The sequence below is a fragment of the Hemicordylus capensis genome, chromosome 15 (assembly GCF_027244095.1).
Source record: "Hemicordylus capensis ecotype Gifberg chromosome 15, rHemCap1.1.pri, whole genome shotgun sequence".
Lineage (NCBI taxonomy): Eukaryota > Metazoa > Chordata > Lepidosauria > Squamata > Cordylidae > Hemicordylus > Hemicordylus capensis.
The window spans coordinates 1683177-1699560 of record NC_069671.1 but is presented as its reverse complement, the minus strand read 5'-3'; the positions used below and the strand labels follow the sequence as shown (position 1 = coordinate 1699560).

General features: G+C 45.7%; 1 protein-coding gene across 6 annotated transcripts in view; it reads left to right on the top strand.

Annotated features, from left to right (window-relative positions):
- HORMAD2 (HORMA domain containing 2) overlaps positions 1–16384 on the top strand; it is a 141288-nt gene that overhangs the window by 54697 nt on the left and 70207 nt on the right. The window contains exon 13 of one of the 6 annotated variants that reach the window (XM_053280075.1): positions 1284–2119. The exons of the other annotated variants lie outside the window; for them this stretch is intronic. Within the exon in view, the coding sequence (XP_053136050.1) occupies positions 1284–1298 (15 nt within the window). The 3' untranslated portion in view covers positions 1299–2119. Of the gene's footprint in view, positions 1–1283; positions 2120–16384 lie in introns of those variants that run through there. 6 annotated transcript variants of the gene reach the window in all.

Here is a 16384-nt window from a genome sequence, read left to right as displayed (position 1 = left end):
AAAAGTGGTACATTTGTTTTCAATAATAAAATAAAATTATAGCACTGAGGAGTGCTGGTGGCCATTGGGAGCCATGCTGAAAAGGACCAGAGCACTGCCTGTGAGAGAGGGAGAGGAATAGGAAGCAGCTCTGCTCCTGTGGGGGACGCCTCCAGAGACTGTCTACTGACCTTTCTTGCCAGCCTAAGCCATCCATACACTGCCAGATGTCACAAAAAGGTCAGGGCAATAGCAGGAGGGTGGTCAAGGGGGAGAAGCGTCACCACACTCAGGAAGTTCCCAGATTGCACAGACAGGAATATTGCACCCGGGATTTATCAGAGTTGATTCACAGGGCCCTAGAGAGAATGCTTGGGCACTCGGTTAGCCACTGTGTAAGAGACTCGCCAACCTCCCTTGCTTTGGCCTTTGCTGATTCAAGGGAAGCTCACATATCCTTGCTAAAATGCAATGCCATCAGTTATAAGCAAATATGCAGGACTCCTCCAGTCTCTCAAGGGGCAATCAGGGTCAGCTGTACAGTTGCTTAAAGGGTCAACTAAATATTCAGCAGCTAACGCACAGCTGGTTCTCACAATCAGAGCACCTGGGTTCTCGGGAACACAGTTTCAAAACCACTGCTTCTAGCTCTTCGTCTTTATCCAATTGTTTGCTGAAAGATGGATGGTCCAGTACCCAAAGTATCTCCAATAAACCTGCATGCTCCAATTCTGAAAACCTCCACCCAATTGAAGTTCATGCTTTCCCCTTGAGAAAGCATCCAAGTCAAATTGTACAGCAAGTATGTGCTTGTCAAATGTGTGCTTGCTTTCTTCCCCCTAACTGGCAAATTGGGACTATATTAGGAACAAAGGATTAAGCTCCCCCATGCCGTAGTCCCAAATTGAGTCTTCCCCTGCCCTGCTGTTTATGAGAATAATCTATATTTGTGATTGACAAAGTATATGCTTATATTGTGTAGTATGTCCCTGAATCTGCCAAAGATGTAATTTTTGTTTTTAATGAAATTCACCTAGGCCACTCAGGCAAGACTTATCCATCTCTCCTGCTGTATTGCTTAAACTCCCACAACTTGCAGTTCTAATGAATTCTTCTGAAGAAATGCCTGTGGTTTTGTTTCTCTTTTGGCAAATGCCAAGTCGGCTCATCCATAATTCATCCTCAACACATTCCTTTCCAATAACTTCTGACTGGAGATTGTTCCCTAGTACATGTGAAACTTATGCCATTTGTTGCGTTGACATATTTATTGCTGCTCATCTGTTCTTCAATTTCCTTTCTAGCATGGAAAAAAGTAGAGGGAAACAGAAAAACTGAAAAGAAGAGGTTTGGAAGGAAGTTTGTTTTGCTAGGTCATCAGGGTTGTGGTTACCAACTGTCTAAAGGCTGAGTGAGGGCAAGAGTCAAGAAGGAGCTGCATGATGGCTTCCCAATTTGTGTTGACATTCAAGAAGGCAGGTTCCCTGCCTCCCCTTTGCATATGCAGCACGGAAGAATTGTTGTTGCCTGAACTTAGGACGCTGTATGCCAACAAGCACTGCAAAAAGTGTACAGCACTGAACAATTTTGAACCTGTCATATAAAATCCAGTCCTATAGGCACTCTAGCCACTACAGATCAGTCAACCTTCACTAACAAACTTCCTGAGCCTTCAACACTTAGAAAGCAATGGATGGAGCCCATAAAAGGCCGCCTTCTACTGTCTGCCTTCTGCTGTCATCATCTGAGACTTTGCTCCATGTCCCATTGACAGTGCCTTTTCCATAAGCACTACCTAGACTGTGGGCATTCCCTCCATCAGAGGACCTGGTTGGGACCTTTACTGCTGGTGTTTAAGTTAGGTTAGGTTAGAGTTATCAACTTAGCGTGATTGTGAGAACTGATGCTAAGGTGGGAATCTTGGATTCATCTCGGGCCATAAACCCCCTTGGCATGGGTTCACACAATCACTTAAATGTTGGTAACCCACATTAAATCTAGATTCAAGCGACTGTGTGAACAAGCCTAGTAGAGACTCGTTACACTTTTTGTTAGATTTGAATGTGGTACACTGGCTCTGATCTGCAGTTTGGATGACTGCCTCAATTTTGTTTCATCTTTTCTTAAACTTTTGTTGTTAGTACTGCTTTTAAATTATTGTTGTGAGCCTTCTTGGGGGGCCCTTAAGTGAAACTTTCTCTTAATGCACAGCCCTAAGGGGGACTGGAGTGATGCGTCACTTGGGTAAAGAAACTTTATGTCTTGCTGATTCCAGGAAAACCTCAGTGGAAACTTGAAAGAGACAAAACGTGTATGATAAAAGGCCTTGAGGCAGATGAGATAGTTTTAATTCCTGGATTGCACCATCTGCCTTTTATCTGGCAAATGACCTCTCACTTCCATGTTTCATTTCATTCTTTTGTCTCAGAGCCTTTTGCTTTCCAGCAATAATTCTGAATATTTGATTTTGCCAGGAGCTTTCCCAGACATCAGGCTTACCACAGATTTACTGAGAGTAAAAACCGCCTTGGGGTTGTTTTTAATGAAAGGCGGTATATAAATGTAACAATAAATACAATATTTACTGCGAGTTCAAAATCGCCCCAAAGAACCAATGCAAAAAGTGGATTTTTTTTTTTTAACCACCGGATATAATTTGGGCTATACTCTAACACGCAATGAAAAATCTGAATTGTGTGTAAAGTGTTCCCCCCAATAGCTTGCAGGGACTTTGGGGTAAATTTGACCTATAAGTGAATGCACCCTCTCCATTCTGGAGGAGATGCGAACTAAAAGCGGGATGTGAAAAACTGCCAGGCTGGCAAATGGGCTCTGTCACATTTAAGAGATAAACACACGAGGGTCTGTGGCTGCTAAAAGTGATCTTCTGGCACTTTTGTGCTCATGATACAGCCAAAAAGCGGGGGGGGGGGGTGTCTCTCTGAAAGCATGCCAGATGAGAGGATGAAACAATGATGGAAAGCACTGTGAATATAGTATCATGGTTCAGTCATGATTGCATCTGAGAATTCCCTACACTGCCGATTCCTGGTTTCCATCCCTGGTGGTAAATCACTGTCTGGATTTCTGTGGATTTTTCTGTTCAAATGTAGCTGGTGTGATTTGCTAGCAATGATCTTCAGGCCTCCACTGCCTCCTCAGGGTCCCCAAAAGTTAATGCCTTTGTGTGTGAGTTGATAGTCTCTTGTGCAAATGGAGGCAAGCGCGTACACATGAATACTAAGTTTTGAACTGTTGATAACATATTAGGCTGTCTCACATGACTGTCATCTGGGTCGGACAAGCGTCTAGCCAGGATAGCAGAGCCAGGTCCACTCCCAATGGGAAGGATGGCTTTCCATCCACTCTCGGTACAATGCTGACAAGGGAGTCAGCGCAAGGGCATGCCCATCCAACCCAGCTCCCGCCTACCACACAATCACTCTGCACTCTCTCCCCCTTGTTGTTTGGGTAACATAACTGCCAATCGGGAGCATACCCGGCTCCTTCCCTGGCTGGTCTAACCATGATTAGGATCATGAGAACTAGCCTATTGCGTAGAACAACTCTGTTTATCTAGTGCGGGGACAAAAAGCCTTCAATGTGAGAGACATTCCCCACTGTGCTGACCTCCAACAGTCCTGCACTTTTCTCAGCACGGGGAGGACCTTTAAGAGGGATGGAGCCCTCTCTTCAGAGCTGTAGGATAAAAGCACTGGGAAGGTTGTACTTGCCAGCACTCTGTGCATGCCATTCAAGATGGCGCAGAGGCGTAAGAGGGCTCTGTTGCCCTTAAAGGAGATGACACCCCTGGGTGCTGGGCAAAGTGTGGCATTGCACGGTGGGAACAGTCATCTCCACATGTTGCCCAGGGAACTCTGCAGAGTATTCAGCTTTGGCCAAAACTTCATGCAGACCTGATAAACAATTATGGAGCTGCACTAGGGTTGACGGGGGCTGCCAGGACCAGCACCACTCTGGCTTTTAAATCAGAAATGCAGGCAATTGCATGGTAAATGAATGTAGATTGTTGAGTAGAACCTTTGGCAGTATATAATTGGGGTGTGTGTGTGTGTGATAGGATTGCCAACATTCCATTGCCTGAATAAGGGATTCAGGTTTGGGGATGGGGGTGGATGGGAGCCGGGGGAGGGGAGGTCGGAGCGTGTATGCCAGGATAATCACTGAGTATCAGTGATGTATATGTTCTTGAGTTATATTAATAATAACCTGCTATTGAATTACATTAATAATTAAGCTGCAGGCTGAGAATATGGAAAGACAGTGTCCCATACGGGAGAAGCTATTTTTGGCTCCAAAATGGGACATCCCACCCAATAGGGAACCTTAGTTGGGAACCTTAGTGAGGCCGTGAACTTTATTTATTTATTTATGGAGGCTTTTCTATCAGCTTCACCTTCATATACTCCAACTGTCCTTATTTACCAAGGAGTCCCTGTTTTGTATTCTGGAGCCATTGGCATTTATTTGTTCCAGCTGCCAACAGAGTATAAGGCAGATATGTTTTTCTACTGGGCTGGATTGGATACTGTGTCTCTTAGATTTATGGCCTCCCTACCGACCCAGGGTGCCTTCCCCAGTCATCCCTGCATGTGTACATGCTGGGACGAAGCATCCAAATGCTACCTAATCATGTGGTCGAGTAAATCAACCATTCCATTCCCATGTGCACATACAAAAATGGCTGGGGGTGACGATGGCACACCTGCCAGGCAGGGAGGAGCTCTGTGCACTCACTCCTCCCCACACAATAGGCCACACTGAGGAGGAGTCATAAGAGCTTCATTCACACAATTATAATAAGGGACTGGAGGGATAAGCAACACACCTGACCTTAGTGTGGGAGCTGTTCCCGTTCCCGTTTGGGGATTGTTTGTGAGGGAAACAGCAAGGTTGGAGGGGGAGGAAGTGATCATCTGGGAGAGAGAAGCTGGGTCAGAGTGCACTGTCCTACCCAGCTCTTGACCCGGGTAGGAGGAATTGCCCCCGACCCAGCTCCTCTCTCCCAGACGATCACTTCCTCCCCGCCTGACCTTGCTGTTTCCCTCACACATGGTCACAAAATGGGAGCACGCACAGCTCCCAAACTAGGGTGGGGCGCTTGTCCTCCCCTAACTATAGTCATGTGAATTGCCTTGTCGTCTAGTTCAGGCTTTGACCCAACTCATTAGGGTTAAAGGTACCTTTAACCCAAAGGACCCTCCAGCCTTTTAAACCAGTAGGAGACTGGTGATTGCAGAGTTAGCTATTACCGCATATAGCAGATGAAGCAGAGCCTTCAAGCAATGAAGAATGGCTTAGGGATGCCTTGGGCAGTCATCCTGTTGAGAAGAGAAGTGTTAAGTTTGCCCTTATGCTTATCTGTGAAATCTTAAAAAGTATGCACCTTGCATCTGATAAAGGGGACACCAGTCCACAGAACTTTAGATGATAATAAATCTGTTGGCCTTCAAGGTGCCAAAGGTCTCTTTTAAAAAAACACTGGCTGTAATCGCCTAAAACAGGCTGCTGCTGCTCTAGATCTTTTCATAGTAGTTAGGATCTCCCTGTAATGATGATAGGCCCTGAATGGGCCAGAAGTTTGCTTGCGGATTGTCCTGTAGATTTGGAATTTTAACTTGATCAAAGAACTCTCACCCCAATCTCTGGGGTGGGTGGGGGGGCAGCACTCTTAAGCAAAGGAGTTGGTGATGTCCCTCCCACCTCTTGGGTTGTTGTTTTTAAACTGTAAGGCACTTGAGGCAATTCCCCCACCCCCGCCAAAAATAAGTGATTTCAGCTACGATCCTCAGACTCTGAACTCCAGATGTGTCCCATGGAAACCAAAGAGCTTCTTAAGAATGGCAGATTTCCTAATATTTCCATTTTAAGCATTCTTATGTGGGAGGTCCATTGATATCAATGGGGCTTTATGCCTTCAGATATGACCCGGCTATTTTTATTCCTGGCTGCTCTCCAAAGCCACAGATATCATGCTAAGAATGCCTACACTTTTCTATTCATGGCCAATGGAGACAGATAAATGCGTAACCTAATCAGATTGTGTTACTGAATTCAACATGAACATGTGACCTGCTTACTGAAACTTGCTATTTCCCCCCACTCTCAAATCTAAGAGCATCTTCTTGTTCCACAAGCCTCATCTCACTGAGCAATAATAACTCCAGGGCAGTGTCCTCGAGGAGAAGAGTTGGGGCGCTTTCTCACTGTCAGGGACCCAGGCAGGAAGGCACGTGGGGAGGAAGGCTGCAGAAGGTTACCTCCCCCACAGACGATCGGGTTCCAGTTGCTGGGCATGTGGATCGTGTGCACAGACAATCCGCTGCTGGCCCAGGCAGTACGGAGTTCCAGGGGCCAGGTCGTGTCATCCCAGCCCCCGGAAATCCCTCAGTACACCAGACGGCACCGGCTGAAAGCAGTTGGCACTGACACACAGTCCGTGCAACAAGGTCGAGGGAGCGTTCTCTCCCTTGACCTCATTGAACAACTGGGATTGATAGCCAGATCTGCCGCTGAAGCGCCCCCGGCTCCTAGCGGTCCTTACGGGCAGCCAAGCCTGGGCAAGCCTGGGCTGCCTTAGTCCTGTCTTGGCTGCTCATGAGAACAGCCTCATGGTTTTGTGGTATTGTGCATGAACTGTGCCCTTTGTTAATCAGCGTCTGCACTGGGATCGGAGACTACATGTGAATGCTGTCTGCTGTACATAGGAACATAGGAAGCTGCCATATACTGAGCCAGCCAGGCCATTGAGCTATCTAGCTCAGTATTGTCTACCCAGACTGACAGCGGCTTCTCCAAGTCTGCAGGCAAGAGTCTCTCTCAGCTCTATCACGGAGATGCTGCCAGGGAGAGAACTTGGAGCCTAGATGCTCTTCCCAGAGCAGCTGCATCCCCTAAGGGGAAGATCTTGCAGTGCTCACACATCAAGTCTCCCATTCAAATGCAACCAGGGTGGACCCTGCTTAGCTAAGCGGACAAGTCACACTTGCTACCACCAGACCAGCTCACCTCTCTTAAGATCTCTGCTCTAAGATACTCTCCTTAAGGGATGGAGCCATAGCTCAGTGGATGAGCAACTGCTTGCATGCAGAAGGTCCCAGGTTCCCTCCCTGGCATTTCTAGGTAGAGCTAGGAGAGATCCCTGCCTGACACCTTGGAGAGCCGCTGCCAGTCAGTGTAGGCAGTACTGAACTGGATCGACCAATGGTCTGACTCAGTACAAGGCAGCCTGCTATGTTCCTTTTGAGGAAAGAATATTGGACATTTGTGGTGGTTTGGTAATATCAGTTAATTTACAAACATACAGGTTAAGCAGGTTGATAGCAAGTAGGCAGGTGGCAGGCTGTGCCAGTCCATAGTATCCTCAAAAGTCTTCTCCAGCTCAAGTTCAAAAGCGTCAATGCTTTTTCTATCTTGCTTCTTCAAAGTCCAGCTTTCACATCCATAGAGGGTCACAGCTAACTTCACACTGTAAACGCTTACCATAGAGTTTATATATATCCAGTCTATACATGGCTATATTTTTATGGGAACTTTGTCTGTCAGATGGATGCAATAGCATATGGCCCCAAAGTATAGGATGGGGTGGGTGGGCGTGGGCAGAGGTTAGATTGGAATCTACTGGTAGGTCTCTGGGTGTTTTGCAGTAAAATATCGATGGGCAAGTAGTATATCTGAGCCTAAGTGTTCCCCAGCTGTAAAATATATAGGTTATCTGGGAACCCAGGGCTTTGTGCAGTTTTGCTGGCCAGTTTTAGGGTTTCGTGTTGGCCTCTCTGATCTGGAGAAACTCAGATGTAGATTTGTACTTGTAAATGCAAGTCATCCCATTGTATGGCCCAGGGGGCAGTAGATAACTGGCTCTGTCCCCATAGCCATTGTTTTGCATCTGACACTGGTTGATGGATCTCAGTTTTATTACGTAATAAAGTTTTATTATGTAATAAAGTAGATCCCCGGAATTCCGCCCACCCCTAGTGGAAGGCATGCAGTTGCTGGACAGGCCTGGGCTTGTCAGGGCAAGTCTGGGTTTGTGCTAGCTCATGCAAAATCATTTTCTGGAGTGAAAGAAAAATCTGCCAACTCATGCTCTTCAGCTTTTGGTGGATGATGTTTTCACTCTGCCTGCGCTGCTTTATTGCATTTACTGTTGGTTTTAAGCTGGGGTTGTATTATTTTTGTCTTTGTAGCAGTTGTTAAACTGCATTGTTAGCCACTTTGGACGTTTGCAAACTGAAAAGCAAGATTTTAAAAGTGTGTGTAGGAGTGGGTGGGATTTTTTAAATTGGAAACATTGTCCTTTAGAAATGAAGGCAAGTTGACCTTCCAGTTGGCTTCCAGCGGCATCTGGTGGGCTACTGTGCGAAACAGGATGCTGGACTAGATGGGCCTTGGGCCTGATCCAGCAGGGCTGTTCTTATGTTCTTATGACCTGTTCAAATGCAAATGTACAAAGGATGATATGGAATTTCTATATGTGATGCTGACTCATCACGGAGTTACCAGAGACTGAACCTGCGACTTCTTCATGCAAAAATGTTGTTCTAGACTGAGTTACAGGACAATAGGGGTGTTTGTTTGTTTGTTTTTTAAAATGGGTTTAACTGTCATTTCCCCAAAGAATCTTGGAAACTCTTGTTTGGTAAGAATTCTGAGAATTTTCTGTGAGAGAGCCCCCTCCTTGGAACTACTGTTTCCAGAATTCCTTGGGTAGAGAGAATGATTTAAACCAATTTAAGTCTGTAGTGGTGGTATGTGAACAGGTAGCAGAACTGCCAGATGCAACCTAAACAAGGCTCCTTTGGCTTTAACAGAAAAGTGGAAAGGAGAAATGTCAGTGGATGGCAGGGAAGTGAATGTTAAGAAAGAGGCTGGATTTGGTCTTCAGGAGCTTTCCCACACAGGGGCTTTGCACCAGATCTCCTCCAGAAGGTAGACTGCGTGTTCTTAATACAGCCAGATTCCTGCCAAGGTCCGTTGGATATCTTTTGAAGCACCCCACACACAAATCGGGTTTTTCCTGCTGGATTTCAGCTCATCTCCGTTTATTTCGGAGTTTTTAAAATGCTGGTTTTCAGCCAAGTTTCCTGGGAAATCTGATGCAAACATCCGTCTTTACATTTGCATGATAAGAGCAAGTCACGCCTATGGAATGCAAAGACAAGCTGTCTTGCCTTTGACCCTGAGGCAAAGAGCTGAAAACCCAGAGTGGGGAGATCTGGAAGGAGGATTTGCAGTCTTTTGCAGAAACGAGCATTTCCTTGCATGCCATCCAAGCTGGAATGGGGTTGCAAAAGCAGAGGCAATGCTGCAGGACGGCTGACACAGGATAGGCACTTGTGTGTGTGTGTGCTTTAACAGAGTCAGATCACGGAGGATGCTTTAATTACTAAACCCTTGGGGAAAAGGGAGGCATGGTGTCCTGCCTCCTCTAGGAAGTCATTAGCCGCAAGGAAAACACAGAAGCGAGCTGTGTGTGAACCTACAGAAAAGAAAACTCACAGTAGAGAGTGGAGGGGCTGCTTCCCTAATGCTAGTTACAAAATCTCTGTGAATGCTCAAATTGGCTTTTTTGCACAATATTAGTCTGCTTGCTTAAGGCATTCATTGGTTAAAAAAGAGGTTTTTACCAACAAACTGATGTAAAGTGCACCACGCATGTGTTGGAAAAAAGGGAAGAAATCTGTGAGTGTATACAAATGTTCCCAGTCTAGGACATGAGGTTTTGAAGGCAACATTGTGTCCCCCCCCCCCCATGATGGAGTTCCCAAACTCCCTCCCTCTCTCTCCCCCCCGCCCCACTCCTCCACTGGCTACAAGGAAAACACAGAGGCATGCAATGTGAACCTGTACAAAAAGAAAACACGAGAGCAGAGGGGAAGGGCTGCTTCTCTCAGCCGCGAGTGTAATTCGAAGTGGCTTCACTCATCATATACCCCGAGATCTGGAGGCCCTGTCTGGGAAAGCTCCAGGAAGGGCTGAGAAAGACCAGTGTCTGAAACCCTGCAGCCAGTTAATGTAGGCAGTATTTCACTAGATGGGCTAATAGCCTGAATGAGTATAAAGCAGCTTTGTAAAATGAGTGAAACCTAGTTTCAAAAGGGAATCAGGCAGAGGGAATGGATTCTCTTATATAATATAGGAGACAGCCCTACTCAGACAGTTCACAAGATCAAAATCTGGGTAGGAGGAGTGCCTGGCCAGGTTAGGCGAGCCAGGCATGCTCCCACTGGGCAGCTGCAAGAACTCTAAAATCAAGGTAGGAGGACAGGGGAGTGATCATGTGCCAGGCAGGAGGTTGATTGGGTGGGCACGCCCAACCCAGCTTCTCTCCCCAGCATTTTACTGAGGATAGAGGGGATCATGTGCGGCCTTGCACACGATCACTCTCCCATCCCCCCGACCATGATTTTAGAGTTCATGCAGCTGCCGATCAGCAGTGCACCTGGCTCTCCTACCCTGGCTGGGCACTCCTGGATTTTGACCATGTGAGTGAGCCTATTAATGTGCTATCAAGTGTCTGCACACAGCTACATGTTTTTGTGTGAATGGCTGTGCATGCGTTCAGTTTAAGAATCAGCCTGTGTACAGGACTTCTCTAAGGCAGGGTACAGATAGAAAGTGTGCTTCTGTATGTGCAATGAGCATACTGTGTGAATAGCTGTACATGTGTACACTGTACACAGATTGTACATGCATTGAACATAACATGTGGATAGGGTTAGGGTCTGGAGGAGGGAGAGTTTTCAGTTTTGCACGTAAGAAGGAAATAGACACGGGCAGGATTGCTAGGGTCTTGCTAGAGATGGAAGTAAGCAGCTTGCCTAGGGAGCAAGAAGCTGTTAGTTCGAATCCCTGCCAGTGTGCTTCTCAAACTGTGCCTGGTAAATATATAATTGTAGCCACCTATATAGCGATATAGGAAGATACTGAAGGCAGATGCTCACTTCAGTAACAACAGCAAAGGGATCATCTCATATTGCGTGGGAGGAAGACAATGGTAAACCATTCTTGTATTCTACCAAGAAAACCACATGGCTCTGTGGTCGCCAGGAGTCGACGCCGAATGACCAACCAGGCTCAAGCCTCGATGGAAATTAAGCCTGCTTCCGAGGCAACCTAGCATTGGTAATGCAGCAGGGGACTGTGCTCACTGGAGATGGAGCGAAAGCACCAAGAGATGATGCTTTTGCTCACCCTCCTTTTCCTTCTCTTTGTTGTGGGCAAAACATGCTGGCTTGGGAGGGCAGGAGAAAAGAAGTGAGTAGCAAGGCTGATGGAAAAGCAAAGCAGGAGGCACAGGAGCTGCTGGTTCCTTTCATTTGGTTCCAGTAGGTGAGATTTTGAGTGTTAGCTGACAAAGCACCTTTATGTTTAAGGAAGCAAAGCATTCAAAAGGGTTCATTTGAGTGAGACTACAGTGCTGAGAAAGACTAAGCCCTAAAAAAGGGCAACCAAGACAGCCAACATCATTACAATCTCTTGCCAGAGACCCAAGGCATAGAACTCCAGTTCTCCTTCGTCAAAAGAGTGGGCATTCAGGCATCTGAACCATAGGAGACCCCGGATTATGGGTCTTGCTATGTTGGGCCCATGACACAGAGCTCTGAGGCCGTCTCAGCAGGACGGTGGTGTCACACGGCGAGACCCTTTCACGCCGCAGGAACAACTAAGCAAATACCCAATTTTTTGACAAGCCAGCCATTGTGCCGGGGCTGCCAAAAGGACAAAACGGCATCAACCGCTTTGCATCACTGACAGTCAAAGGTCAGCCATCGACATCTTCATTCCTCGTGATTTCTTAGCTCTGTGAGCCCAGAGAGGCTGAGGCAAAGCATCCTGACAAGGCATGTTGTTATGGGGAGAGTAGGGGGCCTGCATTCCCTGGAGACACGGATGATGATCAAACAGGATCTTAGCTCATCCACTTTCTGTCTCATGCCTGGGAGGTTTGGCAAGAGTCCCATAAGGCTTTGCCTTATGATTTCATCACTCTGCTCACAAATCACAGTTGCCTGCTTGTGAACTGCTAGACTCCTGTTTTACTGGCCAGTGGAAGGTCATTGTCCTCTCGAAGATCTAGGTGGTCTGAGCTTAGTGAAATGCTCCCAGAGCTGGAATCTCTGTAGTGGTTACAGCTTTTATCTGATCCCGTTGTCTTGCCTTGGGCCTTTCATGCCTGTAAATATATCTTCTGACATATGGGGCTTTCCCTTTGGTGATATAATATTTTCAGTACGTGAAGAAAGTCTGTGCTTCTTCCCACCCAGTGCCCCGGAGTCTGATTCTTTGGAAATGCACCCCACCCCATGTTCATCTGATGTGTATGTTTAGATGTATAATCCAGCAAGAGCTTGAGTTTAGTGCTATAGACTCTGGTCCTGCATGTAATAGTAAGTCCTTTGCTCTGGTTTTTATAGCAGGGAGACCATTTCAATGACTGTTCTACAGATTTAGTGATTTGTAGACATTTCACCCTCAGGCTGTACTTTCTGCTTTGACTTGACTGCTTAGGAACCCCTGTGTGTCTGTCATAGGATCCCTGTGCATTACAGGGGATTCTGGGTGCATTCTAGGATGCCAGCCAGTTCTGTTGGACCTTACCATAAGCCTGCACGAACAACCCAGCATTTGCACCCACCATTCACCCATGACTGCACACTGTAGGGGAAGGTTGGCAGTGGGGAATCATAGAATCATAATCATAGCATTTGAGAGTTAGAAAGGAGCGTGGAGGTCTTCAAGTTCAGTGCAGGAACCTGTGACAGCATCCCTGGCCTCTATTTGGAAACTTCCAGTGAAGTGGAGCCCGCCAGAAAGACTGCTGAACAGCTCTTATAGTCAGGACATTCTTCCTAATGCCTCGCTTAAATTTGCTTCCTTGTGATTCCAACCCACTGGATCCCGTCCTGCCCTCAGGGGCAACAGAAGACAATTCCACTTCAGATGTTTGAAGATGGCTCTCATATCGCCCTGTAGTCTTTCTCCAAGCTGAATGCTTGGATGTCTCCTTAGGAAGTCATCTTCCATAGCAGGTTGATCAGCATTATTGATTTTCTCACCAAGAAGGACCTGATATGCTTCTGAGGAATCCTGGGGTCACTAAACAGACAATTTGAGAGGTGGGGGATAACCATTGTGTTACCCCTGCTTTTCCTTGGAGACTTGAATTTCTCCCACTGATACATGTATTGCCATTTCTCACACAAGAACCCCCAGATGACTAGGTGGTGCCGTCCATAAAGGTGCAACGTTGGCATGAGATGTGCCTGTTTCTCAAAAGCCTCGTAAATTCATTCTCGATAATGGGAAATGTTTTCCCCATGTTATGATTTTAACAATACAGGGACTGGTGGGAGTCATAGGTGTTAGGCCCAAGCTAGATGATACACCTATCACAAGAATGGGGTCTGCTTGCTTGATTTTTCAAATATAAATAGCAGCCATGTGGCGTCGGGACCGAGACCACAGCATGGCAGAATGAGTATTTGCTCCCCACAGCCCTGATCCAGATTGTGACACCTTCCCTGCAGATGCTATTGGAGAAGTGTGACTAAACACAGATATCCATCTTAGCTCAATTGTCTGACCCTTCCACTCCACCTTGAGTGCTCTGAATGGGGGACGTTCCTCCCTTTTGTTACTGGATGAGGACAACCCTTGCTTTTGTCATTGAAGAGACAGAGCCATCAAGGTATAGTCGTAAACCTTTTTCTCAATAGGTAACCAGCTTGAACTGGACCTACCTCTAGACATGTCCATTTATGCTCATTAAAAGGAGGAACCTCTGGTTTGGAGGGAAAACTTCAACTCTGGATTGGTCTGAGACGGGTGTTACATCAGATAGATTCTGGCTCTTTTCAGGTCTCCTCCCTCTTTAATCACTATAAATAGAGAGGCCAAGAGTCTGGCCATTGTCCACGTCACCACACCAACATTTCCCGTCTGCTGCTGGTGTCCAGAAAGGGAGGTGCTGTCAAGATTAATGCTCTCCCAGCTAGGGACCTGCCAAACTGCTAAACTCAGGTAAACCTCAGTGTGAGTTAGTTAGTTAGTTAGTATTTTTCTTTACTCTCATACCCTCCCTATTTTCTCCAGTTCCTTATTTTGTGTGCAACTCTTATTTTCTTAATAAATTTCATCTAATTAGAGGTGACTTCAGTCTGATTTTAAAAGGTTCTGGAGGGTTACTTGTAAAACTCCTTCCCATGTGCCTCGTAAGGGCATGCGCGATTGATGATTTATTTTTAGACTAATATACTGTTTGCCTAGAGCTGAGCTCTGTGGACTCTGGCTGTACCGTGCCAGTTAAGTCCCAAGCCAGATGTTCGAGGGTTGTTGAAGTCATGTCTGAGCCTGGCCAATGGCTTTAGATCATTCTTCAACTGGTGGCAGCCTACCTCAAAGGAGAGGCATGCTCCTAAATTGGGATCAGAGTAATTTCTCTACCGAAGGTAGATTTCAGGAAATCTACCAGAGGTTGATCCCAGGAAAACATAGAGTAACACACACACACCCCAGTTTGTCACAGTGTTATAAAGATGTTTTAAAAGACTATAACCAAGGGACAACTAAGGTTCTTTCTAATCCCAGCCAGTCAGAGATAACAGAGGCAGTGAGTTAACTTCACATCAAATGTCACCTCATTCTATCACAAGCCAGTCTTTCCTTGTGCAAGCCAATCTTCCCTCAGACTCATTCTTCCACATTTCTGCATGTGTGTGCTCAGAAGTTTTTTAATGTCAGCTCAGTTAATTTTGGATCCCGCTCAGGTTGAATCAGGAAGGCCTCATTCTGAATGCATGTGTGCACACACTGCCTTGATACTTCTGCCCAGAACAAAACTCATTCCGCACACAGGTGAAAAAAAAATAGAGAACACTGATTAGAACCATGGTGGAGGATAGAGTCAAGGGGCCTCATGGCCCCAAACCTCTGCACAGCTTCTATTTATTTATATCCGACACACCAAGCACTCCGATTCGTGTGATAGGTGTATCGTCTAGTCTGGACTTTAAAGAGGTTTCGGAACTATTTTAAATCTATAACATAGACATACCCTCAATGATTTTGTTGCAATCTTCCCACTTCCCATAATGGGGAAGTAGATGGGGCTGTAGCTCATTGGAAGAGTGCCTGCTTTGCACACAGGAGCTTGCAGGTTCAGTCCCTGGCAACATCTCCAGGTAGGTCTGGGAAAGACCCTTCCTGAAATCTTGGGCAGCTGCTGCCAGTCAGTGTCAGTGTAGACAGAACTAAGCTAGATGGACCAATGGTCTGACTCGGAAGAAGTCCACTTCCTATGTCCCCTGAGCAGCAAGACATTTCAGGGGTGATGCTACTCAGTTTAGGACACCTTCTCTAGACTCTGTGGGTGTTCCTATTAAGAAATCCTCTCTTAATAAACTAATAATTGACTCCCATAAAGAGACATCTAATGACCATTAAGGAGCATTAGTGTTCTTTTGTCAGACTTCAGGCTCTGCCCAAGCAACATTTTAAGGCAAAATCATCTTGACAAGCTTCTTCACAATGATCGGACAGCAAACCCACAACTATATTTATAAGCAGAACAGATTGAGAGGTGACCAAAAGAGGTTCTGATGGAAATATTTATTTTGTAAAGTTCCATTTGCAAAAAAGTATAAAAAATAAATAGTTTAAATATTTTACAAAACAATCATATATTATTATTATTAATATTATTATTATTATTTCAACATCCACTTAAAACATGATGCTCTAGTATTGCTTGGTGTTGTTCACTGCTAAAGGCACTTAGGTATCCTGTTGCTTTAAACCAAATAAATAAACGCTTAATATAATAATTATTATCATCATAACATAGCAGTAGTAATTATCAGAGCTCACATTTCCAAACACCAAATTCCCCCACAACAATCCTGTGAGGTAGATTTTTTAATTGCAGTATTTAAAAAAGAAAAAAGAAAATCTGTAGGCTGCTTTTTAACCAAGACCTTGAAGCAGCTTACAGTATCATTAAAACTGGTCTTCTGGGTGTCTCTGGGCCAGTCACGTCTCTCTCAGCCTAACCTACCTCACAGGGTTGTTGTGAGGGTAAACATAACCATGTACACCGCTCTGAACACCTTGGAGGAAGAGCAGGATATAAATGTAAAAAATAAATAAAAACGAAGCAATAATAATAATAATAAATATACAACAGGAGGAAGAGAGGAGACCCAGCTCTGAGAGTGTGAACCTCTGGTGATCACTAGTGTAAACGGGAGATGAATTCACGAATGTGACTAAAAAGGTCAGTGAAGAGCAAGGGGATTCAAGCATTTTGCTCCTGGCTGAAATGTAACATTCATCTGCTGGTCTCAAGAAGCCTCAAGATACATCCTCCCATGCACACAGAGGT